Source organism: Salvelinus fontinalis, chromosome 7 (assembly GCF_029448725.1).
Source record: "Salvelinus fontinalis isolate EN_2023a chromosome 7, ASM2944872v1, whole genome shotgun sequence".
Taxonomy (NCBI): domain Eukaryota; kingdom Metazoa; phylum Chordata; class Actinopteri; order Salmoniformes; family Salmonidae; genus Salvelinus; species Salvelinus fontinalis.
In genome coordinates, this window is record NC_074671.1 from 65,487,274 (window position 1) to 65,512,962 (window position 25,689).

At 42.9% G+C, this 25,689-nt stretch overlaps 2 protein-coding genes and 1 long non-coding RNA gene across 5 annotated transcripts in view; 2 read left to right on the forward strand and 1 right to left on the reverse strand.

Moving 5' to 3' along the window:
• LOC129860172 (zinc finger protein 883-like) overlaps nucleotides 1-25,689 on the forward strand; it is a 483,924-nt gene that overhangs the window by 22,325 nt on the left and 435,910 nt on the right. The window lies entirely within an intron of this gene.
• On the forward strand, nucleotides 2,467-7,294 carry LOC129860226 (uncharacterized). Its single transcript, XR_008760325.1, has 3 exons — nucleotides 2,467-2,575; nucleotides 2,673-3,620; nucleotides 3,715-7,294. It is a non-coding gene; the product is annotated as an uncharacterized LOC129860226 (long non-coding RNA).
• On the reverse strand, nucleotides 19,716-25,553 carry LOC129860127 (uncharacterized). 3 transcript variants are annotated; one of them, XM_055930446.1, is made up of 4 exons: nucleotides 25,306-25,553; nucleotides 24,942-25,211; nucleotides 24,736-24,840; nucleotides 19,716-24,617 (listed from the first exon to the last, which is right to left on the reverse strand). In XM_055930446.1, the coding sequence occupies exon 4, from the start codon at nucleotides 24,179-24,181 to the stop codon at nucleotides 19,982-19,984; it is 4,200 nt and encodes a 1,399-aa protein (XP_055786421.1). In that variant the 5' UTR covers nucleotides 24,182-24,617; nucleotides 24,736-24,840; nucleotides 24,942-25,211; nucleotides 25,306-25,553; the 3' UTR covers nucleotides 19,716-19,981. The 3 variants fall into 3 exon arrangements, with proteins under 3 accessions (XP_055786421.1, XP_055786423.1, XP_055786422.1); XM_055930448.1 differs by having other exon boundaries at nucleotides 19,716-24,840; XM_055930447.1 differs by lacking the exon at nucleotides 25,306-25,553 and having other exon boundaries at nucleotides 24,942-25,229.

The following is a 25,689-nucleotide window of genomic DNA, read 5'->3' on the forward strand; positions in this document are numbered from 1 at the left end:
CTTTGTTGACCCTGGTCAGAGGTACAGGACCATAGTAAACTAGACTATGTAGCTGCTGTTAGTAGACTACAGTTTCCATGTAATACAACATGTCAGATCACTAATGATTAGGTGTACAGGCTGCTACATTTCTGCTTGTGTCTGTCGGCAGTGATGTGTTATCAGGCTAAATAACCACTATTATGTTGATTTTGGTTTGCTAGTTGCATCAGTAGCATGGTATTTTCCTGCAATGGTAGTGACCAAAAAAACTATTTGTTTTTTATTGTACTAGAGGCCTAGGAACATAGAAGAAACTGACAGATGTGTCATAATAGTTTGGAAGTAAAGCTGCACTGGGAGACACATTTGAAATGGAATACATTGTTTCACCCGGCTGCATGTATTCAATCACAGTAAAACATTATTTCAATGTATTGTCAGAAGGGCTGTGGTCTCCATTCATGTAATACATTAAATATATACATCAGATGGTATTGGGGAGCTATTTCATAGGGTTTTCACAGGTACATTATTTACCCATTTCAATCTTATACCAACCAACCCTATGGTTGGTGTGACTGTTATGGTCAGAGCAGACCATCTGATATGCCCTTAAATATTGTAATATGCAACCTGGAATTAAAATGGAAGAGGACCAGGGGCCTGTTGCACAAAAGTAGAATTAAGACATCCGGGATAAATGACTCAGCTGAGCTCAATGAAGCCAAAACATGTGCGTCCAGGCTTAATTGGTTGCACAAAGACCAAGCCAGGATGAGCAGACACGGATTCATTAAGCCAGGTGAAACCAATCCTGGATAGGAGCGCGCTCACGGCTCACTCAAATAGACCCCGCCACAGATCACAGATTAACTGATTTACCATGGCAACTAGAGCCGCGTACTTTTCCCCGTCGGAAGCACAAATCCTCATGGAGGCATACGAGGAGGTAAAAGATATAATTAAGAAGAAAGGCAACACCGCCACAGTGATAAAGCAAAGAGAAAAAGCGTGGCAAAGTATTGCAGACCGCCTGAATGCGTAAGTAGTGCACAATTACACAGTCACCGCTCCGCTGAAACATCACAATTACAATTCAAATATTTAATTCACATCTCCAAAAATGCAGTTGTACTGTAATTATGAAACGGTTAAATTTTTAATTGAAATGCACTGCAGATATGAGTGAAATTGTGTAAAGTAACTCCATTACACTGTATAAAGCTATGATAAATTTTTTGATATTTTTACTGAAAACAAGACAAAAATACCAAGTAATTTTTTGCAGTGTGACTCCATTAAATGTGTGTGTGTGTGTGTGTGTGTGTGTGTGTGTGTGTGTGTGTGTGTGTGTGTGTGTGTGTGTGTGTGTGTGTGTGTGTGTGTGTGTGTGTGTGTGTGTGTGTGTGTGTGTGTGTGTGTGTGTGTGTGTGTGTGTGTGTGTGTGTGTAGATTAAACATGAACGGGCCAAAGCGGACATGGCAGCAGGTCAAAATCAAATACAAGAACATTCTGCAGAATGGTATGGTCCCTGACTAATATTTAACAAAGCACAAGCATATATTGTACCCAGAAGGTGCCTGCTCACACATTGTCTGTACTGTTTTAGCAGTGAAAAAGAATACCCACAGACAAGGCACGGGTGGTGGGTCACCAAAGGCTGACCTTACCCCAGCAGAGGACATGGCCTTGGAGCTAAATAAAGGCAGGCCCGTCTTAGAGGGGATCCCTGGGGGGAAAGAGACGAGCATAGGTTCCTCCCAAGATGCCACCCGCTTCATTCAAGGTATGTCCTTCCATCTCTACATGGGATACAACCACATTCATATTGAATCAATTTGGACTGTCTGACTTTGGTTTACCTATTGCCTTGCAGTGTCTGGCAGCACTGTGTTCCTGTTAGAGCCACCAGCACAAGCACCAGACGATGCTGATCCAGTGAGTACTCCATCAAAGGCATACTGTAGGCCTGGCATGTCTTGTCTACTAGCTTCAATATGAATCCGATTAAATGTGATAGGGTGAAGGCCCCAGTGCAGCAGCAACAGCACATGATGGAGACGATGATGAAGAGGAGACATCTCTCTGGATTCCAGAAGGCATGAGGTATCATGTTAAGACTGTGAAAGTACTATTTACTCTACAATGGTGAGGAGTCCTCATCAAAATCAAAAAATCTAATTTCTTTTACAGGACCCAGATGCTATACAGTGGGAAAACCAGCCTGGCAACATAGTGCGTATTAATAAAAGGACACCACATCCTGCCAAATTCCAGCTGCGCTAATTGTATTGTGTTCACAGAGCTCACAAGCTATCAGAAAGTTGTATGGCAACCACCTCCGGCGCCAAATAGAACTGGCAGACATAGACATTCAGTACAAGAAGAAAAAGATGGAAAATCTTGCACTGGAGTCCGAAATAAAAAAGAGGACAATTAGGAAACTGGACCTTGAAATAAAAAAACTTGAGAGGGAGGTGAGATATGCCTTCAATGTACACTGTATGCTAACTGTAACACAAATGTATTAATCATTATTTTTCTTTCCTCCCCCAGCTCCAAGAAGATGAGACAGCTCAAAATAAAAATTAGGTATATTCTCGTAAAGTCAAGTGAGCCATGACATAGAGCTCTTATTGTGAGCACACAGGACGGTGGCATCTTTCTAAGGTTTTTTTTATTTTCCCAGCAATCAGTACAACCAAGTCATCGTTATAAGGCATCGCCCTCTTTTGCCCACCCCCCCAGCACCAGGTGTGGCCACTAGCCTATATGAAGGCCCAAAATTGTGTGTTCCTTTCTGCTCTGACAATGGCATGCCCATTCGTGCGAGATGTGGTGGATGAAGAAGCACTTGTGCTGAGGAGAGCCTTCAGGCGAGAAAGGGTCTTCAGGGACCGGTTGGACCCACTGGCCTTCCCTGATGACCATCTATATGAAAGATACAGGGTTTCTGCAGATGGCATCAGGTATCTATGCAGACTACTGGGTCCCAGGATTAAGCACCGCACTGCACGGAGCCATGCACTGAGTGTGGAGCAAATGGTTTGTGTGGCCTTGCGCTTTTTTGCTAGTGGAGCCTTCCTGTACTCAGTGGGGGATGCAGAACAGCTGAACAAGGCCACAATTTGCCGCACAATAAGGAGTGTGTGTCTGGCTATCAAAGCATTAGCAGATGTCTTCATCTCCTTCCCTGGCCACAGAAGACTCTGTGACATCAAAGAGGAGTTCTATAGGATTGCAGGTAAGAGGATCTACAAATTACAGGACAACTGTTAACACATAGTAGGATACTCATTACTTTGTGTGACAGGTTTCCCCAATGTCATTGGTGCAGTGGACTGCACACACATAAGGTTAAAAGCCCCCTCAGGTGCCCATGAGGCCGATTTTGTGAATAGGAAATCCTTTCACAGCATTAATGTTCAGGTGAACATAACTTTTTGATATTGTCCATTGACGAACACTCTGCATTGCCAGTGATGTGCATTGATTGGTGTAATATTCCTCATCTTATGATTTCAGATGGTCTGCAATGCTGACTGTGTGATCAGCAATGTTGTGGCAAAATGGCCTGGCTCAGTCCATGACTCCAGAATCTTTCGGGCCTCTGAAATCTATCAGTGCCTATCACAAGGTAAGCCACACAACCCCTATTTATAACCATCATGGCTGTGTCAAGAATATCACTGTGTTTATGAGGTAGTAGTGATGAGATTTTGTGTTGACAGGTGAATTCTCTGGTGTGTTGCTGGGAGACAGGGGGTATGGCTGCCAGCCTTTTCTCCTGACACCTTTCACAGACCCCCAGGAAGCACAGCAGGCCTACAACCATGCCCATGCCAGGACCAGGGCCAGAGTTGAAATGACCTTTGGCCTCCTGAAGGCACGCTTTCACTGCCTTCACAAATTAAGGGTCAGCCCTGTTAGGGCATGTGATATTACTGTGGCTTGTGCTGTCCTCCACAATGTGGCCTGCCTGAGGAAGGAGAGGGCCCCCAGAGTGCCACCAGCCATGGACTGGGACAATCCGGCAATCTTCCCTGATGACGACAGTGGTCGGCTGCTGAGGGACCAATATGTGTTGAATTATTTTAGTTAGTATGTGTGCTTTCAATTTTGGTTAAATATGTCCTGCGGTGGCAGAGGAATTTGGTTTTTTTTGGGTTCGTTTTTTTACGAATTTGGCCTCTTATGATGTTTGTGCGGTATACTGTGTGTAATGCAAGGCTGCAGGGAGGCTACTGCATCCATTCATTTGTCTGTTCAGTTGATGTGTATGGATTTGTCCTGCATTTATTTTAGTGTGCAGACATGCAGGGTGTGTTATATACAGACCTTTGAATGTGTATGTATCATTTTGTATAATATGCTTGGATTCTGTGCTTTCCATCTTGTAGAGTCACTGTGACTTCAGTTTCGAAAGGAGCTGATGGTTTACCTGCTTTGTTTTGTCCTTATTCAATAACATTTAACATTTAACATTTAAGTCATTTAGCAGACGCTCTTATCCAGAGCGACTTACAAATTGGTGCATTCACCTAATGACATCCAGTGGAACAGCCACTTTACAATAGTGCATCTAAATCTTTTAAGGGGGGGCAGAAGGATTGCTTTATCCTATCCTAGGTATTCCTTGAAGAGGAATAAAGGAACATAATGTTACACATTGTGTTTTTATATTCATATGGAATGTGTATTTGTTTATATGACAGAGTACTAGGGCCACACTGAAGAAAAAGGATAAAGTCATAAATTTATGAGGCTGGTTCTTTCTGCAGAAAAGCTACATATTGTTTTTACAGTTTTGATACTTATGACAATGTGATACTTAATATTCTGGCACATCAGCATGTCTTTGTTTATGAAACCATACTGAAGTACAATTTCACGAAATGCCCCACATCTGTCATTTTAACAACTGTCCTCCTTTAAAACAACTGGTTACAATATTATTACTTGTGTTTTTTTTCCCTCTGTGGCCCTAATATTCTATCATTTTATATATAGCCTTATAGTCTATGGGAAACTGTAAATTATCTAATGATAGCAACATCATCAAAAAATTATTTTTTATCCGAAATTAATGATCACAAACGTTTAAATAATGACAGTGGGTCTAGTTATATGTGATAACAATGTATAGTGAGCAGTGAAATAACTATTGGTTTCCATTTGTGGTGACTGCTGACTGACATTAGGGATGAGATTAAATAGATCCTGGAATTTAGCCTGGTCTGGAGCAGGCTAGCTCCACAGAATAAATCTCCATGGTAATTTATACCATAACATATCCTCCTGCCCCCTATCCATCTTTAGTGCAACCGGATTACGGATCAATTGAGCCAGGATCACCAAGATATCCTGGCTTAATCCCTTATCCTAGTTTTGTGCAACAGGCCCCTGTGCTTCTACAGTGAAACACATCTCACATCTGTGCTGTTTGAGAGAGATGTTGTTAGACTACATTGTATCATTGTTTCCTCTTCTGAGGGCACTGGTGGGGAACAACATTTTTTCAATCTTATTTGCAGGTGCATGGCAACAATTGAACAAGATGAAGGAAAAAGGAAACCGCACACTGCTCTTGATAGTATCACCGATGTTTCCTTTTTCCTTCATAAATGTCAATACATGCCTTTGATACTCAGAAACATGTATTTACCACATCAAAATCTTCATATTTTACATTACTTTAGAAATTCTCTTAAGAACAAGCATATGAGGTTCACATATGGGAAAAATCATCAATATCAATTGTAATTTAATACACCTTTGCCACCGAAATATGTACCATGATGGTAATGGACTTAGCGTTGTGGTAATAGATTGTGGTGGAAATTACATTTCATATAAAACGACTAATGAAAAATACCATAAACATTTTAATGTCACAGTAGTACATGTTTGATTTGATTGAAGATATAGAACAGGCCATTTGTTCCAATTCATCCCAAAGGTGTTCGATGTTAACTCTCACACTTGCATCATGTAATTTGGCGTTCAGCTGGGGTACTGTGAAAAGCTGTAACAGGCCAACAGTGGGATTTTTTTCAGTATAATTGAACTGCTGTCCTTTTACGACCCAGTTCTGAAAGAACTTTTAGAACGCCCCGCAGGATCCGTTAACTATCTCAGTCCTCAAATCCAAAATGAGCTGATTTATATCTTAGCCGAGCGAGTGAAGTGTGACATTCAGGGAGAGATGCAGGAAGCCCCATTTTCTTCTATTATTATGGACACCACACCGGATGTATCCAAAGTAAACCAGTTACGCCAAGTTTATCGCCAAGAGAGAATGATAAGGGATGGAAATAATGTCGCCACAGATCTGACCATCACAGAGTTGTTTTGGGGATTTCTGGAGACTTCAACATAAAAACCTTCGGCAGCATAGAGGATAAGGGGCTGGATATTTCAACATGTCGTGGGCAGGGGTATGATGGAGCTGCTAACATGAGTGGGGTGTATTCGGGTGTGCAGGCCAGAATATCTCAAAAGGAGCCGCTTGCTGTTTATGTGCATTGCACAGAGCATAATCTTAACCTGGCTCTCAACGACTATCAAAAATGTGCCAGAGATTAAACAGTTTAAACAATATGATACTGTTGAACTGTTATACACCTTCTTCAGGTATAGCATAAAGAGATGGTCAATGTTGAGGGGTTATATTTGATTTTGCATCAGAAAATGTAACTCTAAAACGACTGTGTCCCACCCGCTGGTCATCTAGATATGAGTCCGTTGCCGCCCTGAGATACAGATATGTGGACGTAATGAAGGCCCTCACCAACATCGTGCTTTTAAGTGACAAGAAGGATGAGATGGATGATGCAGCAGCACTTAAATGTTAGTCGTTCTGCAGACTAAGGTTTTAGAAAACCTGAACGTCGTCTCCAAAATGCTACAGGCCAAAGACGCAGACCTGCACAGGGCAGTTAGCCTACTCAAGGACATTATAGAGGTCCTGTCCGGATTCCCACAGGATTTTGAGAAGGCCAAAGTCACTGCAAAGACCCTTGCCAACAAATGGGGAGCTCAGAACGCATTTGAAGACACTTGGAGAAGGAAGGCAAGGAAGGCGAGGCGTCATTTTGATGAGCTATGCGAGGACGAGCGACTGTCTGATGGGGTGAGTAGTTTTAGAGTCAACATCTTTAATGCAAACCTTGACATCGTTATTCACCAGCTGTCAAACCGATTTAAAAGCCTGCGGGCAACATCGAGTCTGTTTGACTCCATCCATCCCACTACCCTGGCCAACGCAGATGATGATGCGCTCTACGAGACGGCCAGCCATCTGGCTGAACATTACAGCAAAGATATATCAGCAAGCTTGGGGCGGCAGGTAGCCTAGGCCCTCATGGTTCCCCACTGTTAGATCTAAACTCAGCAGAAAAATGTGTCCTCTCACTGTCAACTGACTTTATTTTCAGCAAACGTAACGTGTAAATATTTGTATGAACATAACAAGATTCAACAACTGAGACATAAACTGAACTAGTTCCACAGACATGTGACTAACAGAAATTGAATAATGTAACAGTCAGTCAAAAGTAATAGTCAGTATCTGGTGTGGCCACCAGCTGCATTAAGTACTACAGTGCATCTCCTCCTCATGGACTGCACCAGATTTGCCAGTTCTTGCTGTGAGATGTTACCCCACTCTTCCACCAAGGCACCTGCAAGTTCCCGGACATTTATGGGGGGAATGGCCCTAGTCCTCACCGTCTGATCCAACAGGTCACAGATGTGCTCAATGGGATTGAGATACGGGCCCTTCGCTGGCCATGGCAGAACACTGACATTCCCGTCTTGCAGGAAATCATGCACAGAACGAGCAGTATGGCTGGTAGCATTGTCATGCTGGAGGGTCATGTCAGGATGAGCCTGCAGGAAGGGTACCACATGAGGGAGGAGGATATCTTTCCTGTAACACACAGCATTGAGATTGCCTGCAATGACAACAAGCTCAGTCCGATGATGCTGTAACACACCGCCCCAGACCATGACGGACCCTCCACCTCCAAATCGATCCCGCTCCAGAGTATGTGTAACGCTCATTGCCTCGGTGAAACGCTCATTCCATCGACGATAAAAGCGAATCCGACCATCACCACAAAACCGCGACTCGTCAGTGAAGAGCACTTTTTGCCAGTCCTGTCTGGTCCAGCGATGGTGGGTTTGTGCCCATAGGCGACTTAGCTGCCGGTGATGTCTGGTGAGGACCTGCCTTACAACAGGCCTACAATCCCTCAGTCCAGCCTCTCTCAGACTATTGCGGACAGTCTGAGCACTGATGGAGGGATTGTGTGTTCCTGGTGTAACTCGGGCAGTTGTTGTTGCCATTCTGTACCTGTCCTGCAGGTGTGATGTTCGGATGGACCGATCCTGTGCAGGTATTGTTACACGTGGTCTGCCACTGCGAGGACGATCAGCTATCCTCTCGCTGTCTTAGGCGTCTCACAGTTCGGACATTGCAATTTATTGCCCTGGCCACATCTGCAGTCCTCATGCCTCCATGCATCATGCCTAAGGCACATATACACAGATGAGTAGGGACCCTGGGCATCTTTCATTTGGTGTTTTTCAGAGTCAGTAGAAAGGCCTCTTTTGTGTCTTAAGTTTTCATTACTGTGACCTTAATTGCCTACCGTCTGTAAGCTGTTTTTTTATTTTATTTTACCTTTATTTAACTAGGCAAGTCAGTTAAGAACAGTTAAGAACAAATTCTTATTTTTAATGACGGCCTAGGAACAGTGGGTTAACTGCCTGTTCAGGGGCAGAACGACAGATTTGTACCTTGTCAGCTCGGGGATTTGAACTTGCAACCTTTCGGTTACTAGTCCAACGCTCTAACCACTAGGCTACCATGCCGTTAACGACCGTTCCACAGGTGCATGTTCATTAATTGTTTATGGTTCATTGAACAAACATGGGAATGTCACGATTCCAATGGTGAATGAAGGAGTCAAGCGCAGAGAGCAGGTAGTTTTGAGCAAGTGGAATAAACTTTAATATTCCGAACAGAATATAAATGTGACGCCTACGCCACACAACAAAAGGGCGCGTCAAAATCCAGTCCACAATTAACTAGGACAAAATTCACACTACAAAAACACCACCACAACAAACAGAATAACAAGCCCGCACAAAAGTCGGCGGGCCAACTGGGTTTAAATACCCCCCTATCCTAAACACAAAACAGGTGATACAAATTAGACAAACTCAAAAGAAAACAGAAAAGGAGATCGGTGGCAGCTAGTAGACCGGAGACGACGACCGCCGAGCGCCGCCCGAACGGGAAGAGGCACCATCCTCGGCGGGATTCGTAACAGGGAAACAGTGTTTAAACCCTTTACAATGAAGACCTGTGAAGATATTTGGATTTTTAGGAATGATCTTTGAAAGATAAGGTCCTGAAAAAGGGACGTTTCTTTTTCTGCTGAGTTTAGATTAACTCTAATCATCCTTCTGGAAATCAGACTTTTAAAATCTAGACTAGGACAAGTCTGAGACTATTTTAAACCGTGTCTGAGTTTAAAAGTGCAATTTATTCTAGGATTAGCCTTAATCTGTGTCCACAGAACTGCACCATAGAGTTTACTAGATGAATGAAGTGACGATCCATTCAGACCAGCCTTACTGATTTAACTTTTGTAACTACATTTGTGCAGTTGGAAGTTCTTCAGTGATGTGTAATGTCAGAATTCAACACAGCAATAATTTATGGAGGTCTAATTTATGAAGATAATTTATAGCTAGAACCTGAGAGAGAATAAAGTAGACGGCACACGTCAAACGTTTGATTTATGACCCTATGTCATGATGACGTCCGGTCAGGACATCCTGGCGGGAAAGTGACCATGTGGTTATGCCCATTTTTGGGCATCCTGTTCCTGTTCTCACGCCTTAGAGCGAGTGCGAAAATATGTATATAATGTCTTTGAAGTTGTCATGATGATTGATGTCTAGGGACCTCTTTGAACTGGGGGGGATGAACATTTCAAAGAGTATGGCCCCCCCTATTTTATTGCCCTTAGGGTTGTTGTCTATGAAACACAAATGTCCTGGGGTATTGGGGTTGGCAGACGCCTTATAAATAAAGCCCAGAACAAGACATGCAGAACACTAAACAAGATTCTTTTAAATAAACCCCTGAACATGAAACAAATATGTCTCCTAGGCCAATTCTCGGGATGCTATGCGTCTCTTGTCATGAACCCAGTGACAAAAGACTCGGGGAAGTTCTGTGTGAAGCCCCAGAATGTTTTAAAGGAGTTTTGGGTATGAGTGAGGGACATATGTCTTACATATTCCAACCGGAGGATTCTACGGTTAAGATATTCACAGACAGTGGCCCCAAACCCCTTTATCTGGCAAAACCTGGGAGTTTTTCTCCTGCTCTGCGGATGAGAGAATGGCTTAAGATTAGGCTAGCGCTCTGTAAAATTGAACAGGCCCTGAGTGGTACAACTGTGCCCGGATATGCGCTGGAAGAACAGGTCTGCGGACGCAATGATCTGAAGGCCCTAAGAATCGCTTCAATGGCCTATAGCCCTGACGCCAAAGTGACAATTTTAGCCTATGAACAATATGATAGTGCTAATGCGACAAAGTCTGTCAGTTCTCATGTATCTTCCAAAGCATGCATGGATGTCAACTTTTTTATGCCAGTGTTTAGCTTTAAATGGATTGATTATCCCATATTCATAACCTGAATAAGCTGGACATTCTTTCCCAAAAGCGTGAACAATTACGGCGCTGGCCGCGTCTATCCTTGAGACATACCCAGGATCTACATGCCCGACGGATTATCTACCCATGGAGTGAAAACTTACGGAGCTTTGATGGTGCGTGCAAGAGAGCCAGGCATGGCGATGGTGAATTGGATACGGATAATGGTCAGGGCTAACCAGGCCCTTTATCTGTAAGAAAGGCATAGTAAAAAGGTGTAATTAATTATGAACTGCTTAAAAATGTATGGACTTGATATTTTGAATGAAATAAAATGGTTTTAAAAGCAGTATCTCACCCCTTAATGAACGGGAAGCTCTCGTTTTGTCTCTCGCACTGGTCTGTCGCGGAGAAATGCAATGTCAGAGAGATTAAAGTAGATGTCACACGTCCAGATTTGATGGATGACCCTATGTGGTCCTATGTGAGCCTATGTGACCGCTATGTGAACCTAAGGGTCCAGTTGTCAGGTCAACCGGTAATGATTTATGACCCCAGCCTGATTTATGACCCTATGTAATGATTTATGACCCCCCTGATGGTTAGGTGGGGGTCTTTGGGTAAGGGTCCAGTTGTCAGGTCAACCGGTAATGATTTATGACCCCAGCCTGATTTATGACCCTATGTAATGATTTATGACCCTATGTCCTGTTGTAGCAGGCATGCCCATATTTGGGCTTCCGGTCAGGACATCCTGGCCGGGGTGGGGGTCTTTGGGGTAAGTGTCAAGTTGTCAATGTCGTAAATCAGAAAAAGATCATGATTTATGACCCTATGTAGTGATTGATGCCCCAATGGTTTGTAGAAGGGGGGCATGCCCATATTTGGGCTTCCGGTCAGGACATCCTGGGCTTTTTGGGGTAAGTGACCAGGTGTCATGTCAAACTGTTCCTGGATGTCTAGTGTTGGGGTTTGTTAATGAACATTTCAAAGAGGCTGGCTTTGCAGAAGCCTTATAAAGCCCCAGAACAATTCCTGTTTAAGACTGTACAAGATCTTAAGAATAACCATGGAATTTGGGATCGGTGGCAAAGCGGTGATGACTGTAACAACTGAAGCGGGTCCTCGGTTGGTACATAGAGCACGGGCCAAGTATCAACCCGCAATATATGATGCTCCAAAAAAACGTTTTTTAAATGTGTATAGAAGCCAAATACCTCCATCAAATGCGCTGAAAGATCAAGTGTTGATGTCTAATGGACAGCTGTGGGGGTATCGGTTTGATTACGTGGCCTGTAGAGTGACCCTCTATACGGTCGCTGAAGGAGAAGAATATACAGACCAGACTGTAGGCTTGGACTATGGTGTTGAAGACTGGTCGGTTTTTCGCAAGGTTGTGTGTCCTGAACTGCGCCTTATCACCAAGGGGTATAGTGTGTTCACGGGGCACGAGACCCGTTGGGAAGGTACCCCTGACTCCTCAGGAAGAATATTTCACAGGGTGAAAATACAACGACAGAATGGACGTCCCTGCGGCTGCGTGGAGTTCTATATCGGCACCCAGGAAATCCGAAACCAAAACCTTCGGGAGGGGGGCCATACTGGGGATACCAGACTGCGTCTGCTTATTCCTTTTAAAAGTTGGGATGTACTGGAATTGAACATGTTGAAGGCGTTGGATGATCTCTTTGTACAGAGCCAACAGAGGCAGAGCCTTGTGCATTTAAAGAAGTGCATAATATATACGAATCTTGAAGATTACGTTTCAAAAGAGCCTCAAGAAGATACAACTTCAGAAGAAAACTAAGTACGGGGAGTCTTTAACCACGCCCAGATACCCAAAGGCGGGGTTCTACAATAAAAGCAAAAGCAGCCGGTTCTTCATTTCATCATAGACCATGGATATCCCTACCTTCTACGAGGACTCCGCTACGTCATGGGGCCCCGAAACTAAGGACTCAATGCCTCGCAGCCCTACACTCTACTCACCCCTGGCAAGACCCTCGACACCCCCTACATGTACCCAGCCTGAGGATGTGTTTGATGGGGTGGTCAGTACTATTTTTGTGGATACCATCAAGGCCTCTGTAGCTACACTTTTAGACTTGGTGATTGGCGACTATATAAGAGAAAAATGCATCGGCTGTGAGATCAATCACCCCAGCCAGCGTCGTCATCCTTGCCTATACGACCCTCCGAGATACTACTTTTTCAATCATTTTGAGGAGCTGGTGAAAAGACTGTGGTCCCGCAGGTTTATACCATCGCTGGTCAGCGCCCTGGAGTCTATGGGTCTTGTGCCGTCTATCCCTAGAGTTTACGGGGTAACCGAGGCCTTCCTACATGAACTGAAGGAGGCAATTTTCATCCACGAGAAACTCAAAGAAATCCGACACACCCTGGTGACCGACAACAAATACCGGGAAGCTGTGGTGGCTGATGTGGTGCTTTTCTGGCTCAATAAATCCCAAGAGACCGAGTGACATTTTGTTATTTAGAGCTATGGGTAACTATGTGTCTACGATGTTGGAGCGAATAAATACATTTTTTCTTTTGAGAGACCTTACAAATGTTATGCATCAGATTATTGAAAATAAAGTGAATAATGTATCGTTCTACACGACACACAATACCTGGGCTAATGTCGAGCGTTTGTTGAAAATGGAACAAATCATGAATCATGTACGACATACGGGTGGGAGTTTGCAATGGACACAAATGGTATCAAGAATTGTTGATGAGTCTGAAGAGCTAGAAGTAACTTTGGCTAAGATTTTGCATTATTTGTTTGAACCCCCATTTAATGTGAACGTGTATCATATTTGTTGTTTATATACTTATATATCCGACGTGTGTGTTTTAAAAATTCAGCGGCACAAACCTGTACATCTAAACCATATATACAGGGTGTTGCATGATGTGATTGTTGAGAAAACTGGGACTTGTATCTTGCAACAAATCCTGAATTGGTTGTATACGTAATACTTGGTGTTAAAAAAATAAAAATTCTCAAACTGAAATGTTGTCGTTATTTGAAAGTTGCTCATTAACGTTATTGTACCTCAGAGAGGCAAGAAGGATGGCTGAACAGCTGTTGAAAAACATTTATTATAATCCCTCTAACCCCGGGTCTTATGGTGGTAAAGAGCGTTTACAGAGAGCAATAGCCGAAGAAACAGGTAGCCTGTTAAGCGATGCTAAAGTGAGTGAGTGGTTATCAGAGCAGGATGCCTATACTCTCCATAAATCTGTAAGAAAACATTTTCCAAGAAATAGAGTTTTTTCTACGCATCCCTTATCCCAATTTCAGGCGGATCTATGCGACATGCAGGCCCTTGCCGATAAAAATGATGGAAATCGCTACATGCTAACGGTTATAGATATTTTCTCTAAAGTAGCCTTTGTAAGGGTTTTAAAAAATAAGAGCGGGGCCGAGGTAACCCGGGCCTTTGACTCGATCTTGAAGGCAGGAGGAGCACCCAATAAAGTGCAGACTGATGGAGGAAAAGAATTCTTCAATAAGACATTTCAGAAGCTGATGAATAAGTATAACATAATACATTTTGCTACAGGCTCGGATTTGAAAGCTTCGGTTGTGGAACGCTTTAATAGGACTTTGAAGGAGCGGATGTGGAGATATTTTACAGCTCACAACACACACCGATATCTCGATATAGTTCAGGATTTAGTAAAGGGGTACAATAACAATTATCATAAGAGTATAAGGATGAAACCGTCGGAGGTGTCTTCTGAAAACTCTTTTCAAGTCTTTAAAAATCTGTATGGTTTGTTCCCCGTTCGCCGTAAGAAAAAAATTAACTTTAAATTCAACGTGGGTGACTTGGTGCGTATATCTAAATTGAGGGGTGTTTTCGACAAAAAATACGAACAAGGTTTTAGCTCGGAGTTGTTTACCGTTACAGAATGTCTGCCACGCATACCCTCTGTCTACAAATTACAAGATTATGACGGGGAGCTTATAGAGGGATCTTTTTATGAAAAGGAATTACAGAAGGTCCAGTTGGGTAAAGACAAAGTCTTTCACGTGGAGGAGATTCTAGATCAGAAGAGAGAAAAGGGTAAAAAATGGTTGCTGGTCCGCTGGAAAAACTGGCCCCAAAAGTTCAACAGCTGGGTATTGGAGCATGATGTGGTGGAGGCAACGGGGATTAATTTAAACCCACAGTCCTGATAACTAGCTCCTCATTCTCGTGTACACAGGAGTGCATCATGGAACACAGCGGCTTCTACCTGACTCTCCCCAGTAATGCGTCTGCACATATATATCGTAATAATCAGAGTTCGAATTATACAACCAATTTTCCAAAGCCTATAGAGTTATCCGAGGCTTGGGAAGTAGGTCTCAGCGAGATTACATACCCCCATAGTTGGTATAATATCAAAGATAAGGACCGTGATTTTTATTGCAAAAAGTTATCGGAACCTGCGAAACTTATTAAGCTTAAAAAAGGTTTCTATAGAACCGTCGACAGGATCGTCTCAGAGTTGAATGAACACCTAACCCTAAACAAGATGGAAATATTCCTATTCTACAATCCAATCCATAAAAGGATACAAATCTCAGGGCCTGCTAACGGGGGTATAAAGACCAGCGGTAATTTATCCTACATGTTGGGGATGGGTCCCAATAAATGGACGTATGTGAAAGATAAATTATTCCCATTCCCTGCCGATATCCATGCAGGCTTTTACAACATATTTGTGTATACCGACATCATAACCTATCAAAGGGTCGGAGACACATGTGTGCCCCTCCTGAGAACAGTTCATATAGACGGAAAGGATGGGGACATCGTCACTGTCAATTATGACAAGCCGCACTACGTACCCGTCAGCAAGAAATATATTGAAAACATTCTGGTTGAGCTTAAAACGGATCAGAACGAAAACATTGAATTTACATATGGTAAAACTATTGTAAAACTACACTTTAGACCCACCAAAACCTCTCTACATATATAATATTTGGTATTATATTTATAAACATAATACCAAATAAAAGGGTTATGGAGCACCCTCAGCTCGACCCCAACCGTTATGTTTCATACTATGTGGATCAAGTTGGTAATGGACTACCAGGATATCATGGATCACCGACAATGTATGGTGCGGGGATAGGGGGTATATTTCGTAACCTCTTTAGGATGGTTTTACCGTTTATGAAGAGAGGCTTCAGCATAGCCAAACCACACTTAAAATCCGCGGCTAAAAATATAGTAAGTGAGGTTGTAGCAAATGCTATGACCCGCAGAGCGTCACCAGAGGTGGAGCATCAAGAAGGCTCTGGTCTTATGATATTGTCTCGAAGGCCTAAAAAGAGACCCCCAGGTTTAAGACGCAGGCCTGCACCTAAAAAGCGGAGGTTAACTGTTAAAAGAACCTCAGTAAGTCAAAGACGTGGTAAAGTGAGGAGGTCTGGACCAAAAAGAATACTAGGAAGTATTTTCTAAAAGAATAAGTGACATGGCTCTTTTACACCGAATGTCCTCTGAAGCTATAAAGACAGAACTCGATCTTTTCACGGCACCGTTAACGCAGCATTCAATAGACAGGTCCAGTTATGTGGAGATAGCCCCCCTCTCGGCTATTACAGATAACGGGCCTATCGAATTTTTCATACCAGGACACGGTGACAACTATCTGGACCTCAACAACACCTTGGTGCATTTACGTCTAAAAGTGACCAAAAGAGATGGGTCTAATATTGCAGGCGATGCCAAAGTGAGTCTCATTAATTACCCCTTGGCCACCATCTTCTCCCAAGTGGATGTGACTTTGGGTGAACGCCTAATCAGTCAAAGCAGCGCCACATACCCATATAGAGCCATCATGGAGTGTTTGCTAAACTACTCCGAAGACACTCTCAAAACACAATTTAGCGCCGGGTTGTTTAGCAAGGATACTGCAGGAGTCTCTATGGAATCGACAGACCCTTCCACGGGGGCGAACAAAGGCCTAGCGGCACGCGCTCGCTACTGCGCCGAATCTCGAGAGTTTCATTTGCTAGGCCCTATACACTCTGACATTTTCTTTCAAGAACGGTTGCTCCTAAATTCTGTTGATTTAAGATTAAAATTAACCAGGGCCAAGGATGAGTTTTGCCTGATGTCTCCCCAAGACGGGGATTTTAGTTTGAAAGTGTTGGGGGCCACCCTTTTTATAAAAAAAGTGTCTGTATCTCCGGCAGTACGCCTGGGTCACTCACATGCTTTGATGAAAGGAAATGCCCTTTACCCTCTCCAAAGAATTACCATGAAAACCTTTAGCATACCTGTGGGCAGTAGAATCTGCAGTCAAGAAAACCTATTTCTAGGCCCTTTACCTAGATATGTGGTTATAGGTCTGGTTGATCACGCCTCTAATACGGGGAGTTTAGATAAAAACCCCTTTAATTTTCAACACTTCAATGCAGAGTATGTAGCTCTCTGTCAGGACGGACGTCAGGTTCCTGCTAAGGCTTTCCAACCCCAATTTAACAACAACATATCTGTGCGAGAATTTTACAATCTATTCCTGGCCACAGGGAGGCATCTAAAAGATCTCTCTTTGCCTATTGACAGAAATGATTTTGCAGAGGGTTACACTTTGTATGCTTTCAATTTATCACCTGATGATGACACCTCAGGAAATCTGTCTGTGATGTCCCAAGGTAACCTCAGGCTGGAAATGCGTTTCCGTACACCTTTAACCTGTACAGTTAGCATGATTGTTTACGCATGCTCTGATTCAATCTTGGAAGTGAATGCCCGAAGACAGGTCTTAGTGGATTATTATTAAGGACCTTTGAGCAAAGACATGAATACCCAAGAGTTGGAAGGGCTCATGAGCCGCTTGATTGGAAAACAATTTTGTGGAGTGATGGCTTGTGATGAATTACCTATTGAGATATGGCCTGAGAGGCCTGCAATGTTTATTGTCAATACCCATCCTAAACACATGCCTGGTGAACATTGGCTAGCTATGACATTAGAACAGGAAGGTGGAAGAAAAATCTCAACTTTTTTTGATTCCTATGGCTTTCCCCCCGGTTTTTCACATTTCCCTAAATCTATTAAAGATTTTTTGACCCTAAACGGTTCAAAGATCTACTACAGCATCAAACAAGTGCAAGATAACCTTTCCACTACATGCGGTCACCACTGTGTATTTTACCTGTGCCAAAGAGCCCGGGGAGTTTCTTTTGAAGATGTTATGTTTCTTTATAAGGATGATTTAAGAAGTAATGATGACTTTGTATCTTGTTTTGTTAGAAAATATCAAAAGTGTTCAAATGTGTGTCGTTTAAGAACGCGTAATCAAGGCGTATGCTCACGTCATATGTTTCAAGAATGCCACAAATGTTAAATTGCTTATTTTTCAAATAAAACATTTTATTGAATTTAATCATAGTCATTCAAAAGTCATTTTCAAAAGTCATTTTCAAAAGTCTAACCACGCCGAGAGATCGGGATTAGGAAAAGGTCCTGAGACGTTCATGGGAGTAAATGAGTTAGCATCATCGCTTTCATAGGGGGGCGGTGTCGTTGGGGCATCTTTAGGGGTGCTGTATCTCGTTGAAGGCTTTTGTTTTAAAGCTTGAATCTGTTGACGAAGCTTATGGTTGGGTACACCCGAGAGGGGAATGTTCAGGATTGCCAGGGCCTTAAGAAACTGACGCCAGCCGGGAGGCCTTCGGTCATCAGCAACCTTGTGGGCAGCCGTGGTACTTTTAAGTAAGTCCACCATATGGGAACCCCTAACAACAGCGCCCTGAAGTATAAACTCTCCAGAATCGTTCCAAGCAGCTAATCCCTTTGAGTCTTTTATCTTGTTCATAATGTATTTAACATTCTTCCGGTTACGTAAAGGCACATGTGTCAGTAGGTCATGCATAACTTTATCTTCAAAAGGCATTTGAGCTTCACCAGACATAGGATCTTCACTAGGTAAGAGCGCCGGTACAGGCCTTACCGGGGCCTGGCTATCGTTAGGTTCGACATCTGTTAAAGGGTCCGGTAGGGAAAGTGTTAAATGGTTGCTCTCTCTCGCCCCTTGCTTTACCAGAGTCAAATATCTTTGCATTAGGTTTGTGTATTTTTGGATCTTATCATAAGGGTTCAATCCTTTTCGGTTCAAAACATCCTTCATGGCCGTATCCAAATCATTTTCAGCTGTTTGTCTGATATTTTCAGGACCCTGCATTTGATTTTTAAGTCTATCCAACTCTTGTTGTGGCACCAAGTACATTTTAGTGGCCATCACACCGCGTGTTCAACCCCCACGTCTGGCAGCAATAAGGCTGGTGATGAAGGGCACAGCTATACTGAGTAAAGGTATGAGAAAACCTCCAGACTGTTGTATACTATGTCTTTTCTTTTGAAGACTGGCCCTTTTATTGGCAAAGAGTTTGATCGCGGTCTTTTGTCTCTTTAATTTTTTCAATTGGTTCAGGGTGAGTGGAATGCGCCCTTTGAGAAGATTCAAAGCAATCTCACATAAGGCTAATATGAGATCTGAAGAACAACTACCCAAGATGGCCTTCCGTCCTTTAGCTGTAGACCCAACTAGCCTTGTCAAAAGGGGCAGGTTTCTTTTTAAACGCAGAGACATAGCGTTTACTTTTTAGGAAGGTATGCAGCAGGCCGCTCCCACGGAAACAGGCCTGTACGTAGCCTAAGCTGTTCTGGAGTATTTGCTTTTAAATCCACGATTAAATAAGAAAATGGCTCTTTGGTAGCGTCCTCATAGCTCTCCATAAAGTATGATTTCCTTCCAGGGTACATCTGCTGAGCTAGAGTGCTAATTTGCAGTTTGTCTCTAGGATTTTTAAACAATACCATGTAGTTGGCATTCAAGCTAATGGTACGGCTATTTTTACCTTGGTGAAACACATTCTGGACCAAGTAAAGCACGGACAGGTTTCTATGATGAGTATATTGGGTAAAAGCTCTTGCAATTTCTGGATGTTCGCTACCAGCAAATAGCATATCGTCCAAAACAAGCAGATTGTGTATATGTGGGGGGAGAAGTTGATCATCAGACAGAGAATCGGGTATTCCTTCAACAAACTTGATTTTTATTGTCTTCAATAATTCATCATACAGAGGTTGGTAACAGGAATAACACCATACAATATTGTCAGGCTTTTGAGATAACACATGTTCAGAATTCTCTAAAATACTTTTTACAAAAAAAAGTTTTACCACTGTTTGATGGGCCTGCAATTAAGGCCGAAAAGGGCAGTTTTAAACGGGGGTCAAAATCCTCGACAGCCGTCATTATATCTTAACCTTTAAGACACACTGGGGCTTGTAGCCTAAGTCAGTAGCCAAAGGGCAATGTGGTACCGTCAGGCAATAGCCGTCTCTTGTCATAGACTACCCTGAATCTTTTAGTGAGTGGGGCGTTTCTTAGATGGAACCCCTTTTTATCCCTCACTATTTTGTTGTAGGAGGTCAAAATCTCCAAGTCACTATTCTTGTCATTTACGAACCCGTCGACCAAGCGCGTGATTGATTCCAAGTTTACACGCGGGGCATTTTCGTAGTTTTGAGTCACGCCTTTGGCTTTCAACACCACGTGATTGTCTTTAGTCCTAAAAGCATAGCTTTTGGGCCCACATGAGGACCATTCTGTGATATGGTCACCCTCGGCGAGTTCACTAGTTAAACCCCCAAGATAGTTGCTGAGTGGGGGGTTCCAATCCCCCGGCTTGCTTACATAGACCACAGAGTCTGTGTCGTGGTAAAGAACCCGCCGCTGAAGCTGTTCCATGAGGGTGTACAGTTCAAGTCGGGCATAGGCTGTGGTAAATGCTGCAAGAAACACATTTACATTACCTGGGGGTAGAACCCACTTTGGGTTGCGCCGCCATTGCACCAAGGCAATGTCTTGACTCAAGAATGAAAAATGTGAAATTTCGTATTGGTCCGAAAAAACAAATTCCAAAAATTCTTCCGGGTCTTTAATGATCGAAGTTGTTAGCATATTGCTTCTCTGCGCTAACTTCCCCCAAAGGGAGTTCAAGTACAATTTCGAAACATTTCTTTTGGTTTTGTTGACCTGTATTCTGTCAGGGTCAAGAAGTATGCCTTCTCTGTCATGGTAGTCTTGAATGTACTTCTCTTTACTTTCTTCATCTGTAACCGATGCTGGATAGCCTGAAGCCATCTGCTTGCATCTCAAGAAGGTCTTGATGTACTCTTTAAAAAGTGTGTCTGATTTCCTGGAAAAGTTCCACACTTCAAAGATTTTGGCCACACGATACCCCTTCTCCAAAGCCTTAGAGAATTCAACGGTGACCCAGACACCTGTCAGGGCTCTTTCTTGATCTGAGTGATCACATGGGTTTTCCTGGTTGTTGTTTTCACAGCATGTGCGACAAAGGGGAAAGAAAAGTTTTCCTTTAGACCCCTTGTAAGGCAGCACAGGTATAAACAGACCCCTAGGAGGGTAGACAGTCGCTTTGATTAAACCAAAATAATTTTGGGGTTCGTCAAAGTCGCTGTGAATAATTTCAGGATGCCCTATAGGATAGCATGAGGAACTCATTACATGAGGATATAGGGATGTAAAATCTACATAGCCTATTGTCTCGTCGGGTTGAGCTACATAACGCAATGTCAAAGCATTGGTCCTGCCTCCAAACAAGGCCTGTCTCGGTTCCAGGGGCTCTGGAGGGTCATATTGGGTAAGGAAGGCCTGAACATGAGGATCCGCCTTTTTCAGGGCTGTCCATTCGTGTTCCCACAAAACCACAACTTTTAACCCGTATGTAGCCTTTAAAGAATTCAGTTTGTCTTGAAACTCTTGGTACATTTCCCCAAAAGTCTTTTGGGTTAGGACACACATGGCCTGGGGGACAAAGCATAATTTACAACCGTGGAAGAAACAACCGTTGTACTCATACACTGTCTCAACACCGTCAATCTGTGTGTATCCATCTACATGGTAAGGCCCAAAAGCCTTCTCCCCCCGATTCAAAGCATGTTGGATAAAAACATTTTTATCCTGGGCTAGGTACTCCAACCATTGAATGGAGCCACTAGAGTAGGCCTTGAATTGTCGTCGGTAGTTGTCTGGCGATGGGATCGCTATAGATGCTGGAGTTAGATAGTGTGTACGATAGGTTTTCATGCACGCGGATGCAATAGTTGTACAGCTCCAGGGGTCAATGCCTGCATCTTTGATTACCTCTTCTCTGAATCTGAGGCATCCTTCACGTAGTATAACCACGTCATTGTCACAGTATGATTCCATCTCTTTATGAAAATCAAAAGTTCCATGTCTTACTGTCTCGTACCACGTCATGAATTTCTCACGCTCTTTGGTAGACATTTGATCACAACCGTACATTTCGGGGGCTGGATAAGCTCCTATATAATGTAGATTCTCCTCAGATGTGAAGAAGTGGGGGAAATAGCCTTTGACCGAGTTTTCAAAACCCAAGGCCTCTGGCATTTGAGCCAATCTCATGGGTAAGAAGCTTAAGCTGTCAATGTATCTCTGTTTGAAGGCGTGGTCAACAAAACATAAGATTTTACTCCCTTGAGCAATGACACTGGGCGCCACGCCTTGCTGTATCAAAGGGTTCAGAAGCAGATAGGAGTCATAGGCGCGCGCATTGTGTGCTATAAACGTGAAGTTTCTGTACTGGGCCTTTCTAAAATGTTTTAGAAAGAGTCGGGCGCAATCGGGCCCCTCGGCCGACCACTTTTCACCGGTGAAAGTCATGGTAGATACAAAAATAGGCAAGTGAACCCCGGATTGCTGATTTGTCTCAAAATCATAAAAAACATATTTCTCTGTATGTTCATCTTCTGCCAGGGGCTGAATGTAACACTCATGTGGTACTTCTTGAACAACTTCTGCGTCTCTGCTTTTCAAGGGCCCTTTACAGATTGGGCAATGTATGATTCCACAAACATGGGGTTTAGGGCTGTCTATTTTAAGGTTGTAATTGCAATGACATTTTGGACATTTCTTGTTAATGTCACAAATGCTTACAGATTTACAGGCCTTGGGGTGCCATGTTTCAGTTTTGTGTTTTTCGTAACAGTAGGCTGAACGACATGTGCGGTGACAATCCTCACAGGGTGTCAAGTTTAGCGGTTGCATAGGGCAATGTTTATCCAGACATACTGAACAGTTATAACGGCACGAGTGCCCCCCCTTGCGGGTGTAGCCGGTATGACAGGCTGGACAGACATATGGGGCGCCTAAAAATGCGGTGATGTTAGTTACGGCATAGTAATGCTCATTTTGCACATAAAAGTACATAGTCTTAGGGTGTGGCTCTTGTATATTTTGGAACTTCAGGAGCGCGTCATTAGCCCTGCTGTGGTACAAAACCACAATCTTGATATTCAGAAAGTTTTCAAATTTGCCTATGTCTGAGAAAGCCACAGCATCCTGTATACCTAAACCCACAGCCTTTTGTAGCTCTTGAGCTTTCTGTAACGCTTCGCGCTCTGTACATCCTGGGCTGAGTAAGTGGGCCAAACCTATGGCAAAGCATAGCTTATTACCATGATTGTGAACGATTATGAGGTAGGCCTTTTTATTGCTTATGATTTCGGACTGCATCAGGCTATCGAGTTTACGTCTCTGCCCGCCGCCTCCTTGGGGTGGCCGGACTAATTGTACTACAAGTTCGAGGGTCCTATCTGCTAGCACGTTTAAATTTGACTGAACAAGGCGTTCTAGCAGGTTAACAAATTGTTCAAGATCTGCTTCACCCCTATTTAAAATAAGCGACACACGGCTCTGCAGACTGTCTCCTAAAATTTCCAACTGTAAGGTATCCCTTGGTTGGCTATAAGCTCTAACTCTATCTACCAGTTCATTCAAAGTGTCCATAAGCATTACGTAAAACACAGCATATTCCCGAATCTGACCCCCCCATGCGAAATTGAAAAACTGTCGAACCTCAATATTGTGGAATTTATTTCGATACAAAACATGTTCACTGCGATCAAGACCATCCCCATCCTGATTTGCTAGACAATCGTCCAACTGTTCAAAAACATCGTATTGGGTTTCAGACTCTTCAGACATGGGTGTTAAAGGCTGGCTTAGAGGTGTAGGTGGTGCAGAATTAAACCTAGGGCTTTCGTTCTGTACATTGTGATCAAGACCTTCCCGATCCAGATTTGATAGACATTTGTTCAGCTGTTCAAAAACATCGTATTGGGTTTCCTCTTCGAACAAGGGTGTTAAAGGATGGCTTAGAGGTGTAGGGGGTGCAGAATTAAACCTTGGGCTCTCGTTCATCTGGGTAATTAAAGATATGATTGATTCGGGTATCTGTGATAACCTGTTTTCATCTGCAGACCCTGACTCATTCATACGTGTAATAATTTCAATGAGTTCGGAGGGAATCTGGGATAATAGGTTTTCATCTATAGCCCCTATGTCAATTAGCCCAGAATCATTCATATGGTTAATTATATCTTGGAGCTCTGTAGGGATTTCCGCTAAGAGGGTTTCAATTGTCTCGCTTAGGTCTATAGGGGGCGCCATTTCTCTACTTAAGGATGTGTGTGCTTGTGTTTTTTTTACATATGTGTTTTTTAACGGAGGTATTTGCTTGTTTTAACCCTACTGTTGTTTAACATGCGGGGAAGCTCTCTACGCCAGAATGACACATCCTGATTGTATTGATGTTCGAATAGAATACCCATACGACGTTGAAGTAAAGCCTTTCGTGATTTTAAACCCTGTGTAAAAGCCTTGAAAAGCACGGCTTGGTCTATTTCACAAGAGGCTGTTGCCCCACCAGAATTGGCCGCTTCAATAAGGTTGGCCACTTCACAGAACATCAAATCGTCTACCTCAGAAATGTCATTTAAAACTTTGAAATCATCAGGCTTCGCTGTTCTGGTGACTGGGGTCTTTGGCGCCTCCTCGGGATCTAGATGTGTAGCTTCTTGGAGGTCTTTATAAGCAGGCGAGGAGTCTGCATTAAAAATAATACATACAGAAAAATAGGTTATTAACCCTAAAATATGTTTGATAAAAATGTAAAATACATTTCAGATATAAGCCTATATATTAACAATACATTAATTAAATACCTCGGCTTTTTTGAAGAGGGCTGTTCTGAAGAAGCTCTGAGAACTCGGGAACATGTCTTTGGGCAACCCTAATTATAGCATCTGCCTGGTCTGTAGCTTGTGAGCCTGAAATTTAAAAAAAAAAAAAAAAACATCATTAGTACATGTTTAAACATATTCAGGCATAAAAATAAAATATATATATATAAATTATAATTGATTCATACCTTGTCCTTGTAACGCTGTCTCGTGAATACCCTCCCAGTAGTATTGTTCGGGTGAAGCGGACCTGTGGATCTGGGCCCTGATTGTCCGTTGGTGTTTAATAGGGGGCGTCCAGCGGTCCTGGGTCAGGGGAGTTGACAGGCCGTTTAAAGTCTCTGTTTGCGGCTTGTGTGTAAATACATCCTGGGAGTAGGGCACAATTGTCTCGTAGGCATATCCTTCACAGAAACCGTGTAGACTCCCTATGGCACCCGTTCTAGGAGGTATTTCCGCTGTAAACACATAAAATAACTTTTAATATAAGATGCCGATACTTTTTGTTTTTAAGGTATAAATATTCTTACGGAATTCTTGAATCTTACTTACTACAATTCAGGGTCGGCGTTGGGATGTAAGCAATTTGTTCCGGAGACCCTACGGCCGGTTCGAGTTCAGTTATATCTCGGAGAATCTGAGTGAAGGTTTGAGAATCTAAAAAAAAACATTAGATAATATTAAAGCTCTAATCATTTTAGCTAATATTGACATTTTATACGTTAAGAATCCGGGCCCTAAGGCCTGTTTAATATTTCTATAACATACAACGTTTTCAAACAATTCCCAAGAACAAACAAATCTAATATATAACATATGTAAATATTTATTTCAAGAACTAACCTTGAGAAATATCCATGAGGAGGGTTTTTACCAGATCTTTTTTAAAGGGGTCCGTCCGATAACTATTCCTGGGGGAATGCTGTAGGGTAAATG

Bases quoted from the DNA above. Each gene is read 5' to 3' on its own strand.
- LOC129860127 (XM_055930446.1), bottom strand. From the start codon at position 24,181: ATGGCGCCCCCTATAGACCTAAGCGAGACAATTGAAACCCTCTTAGCG.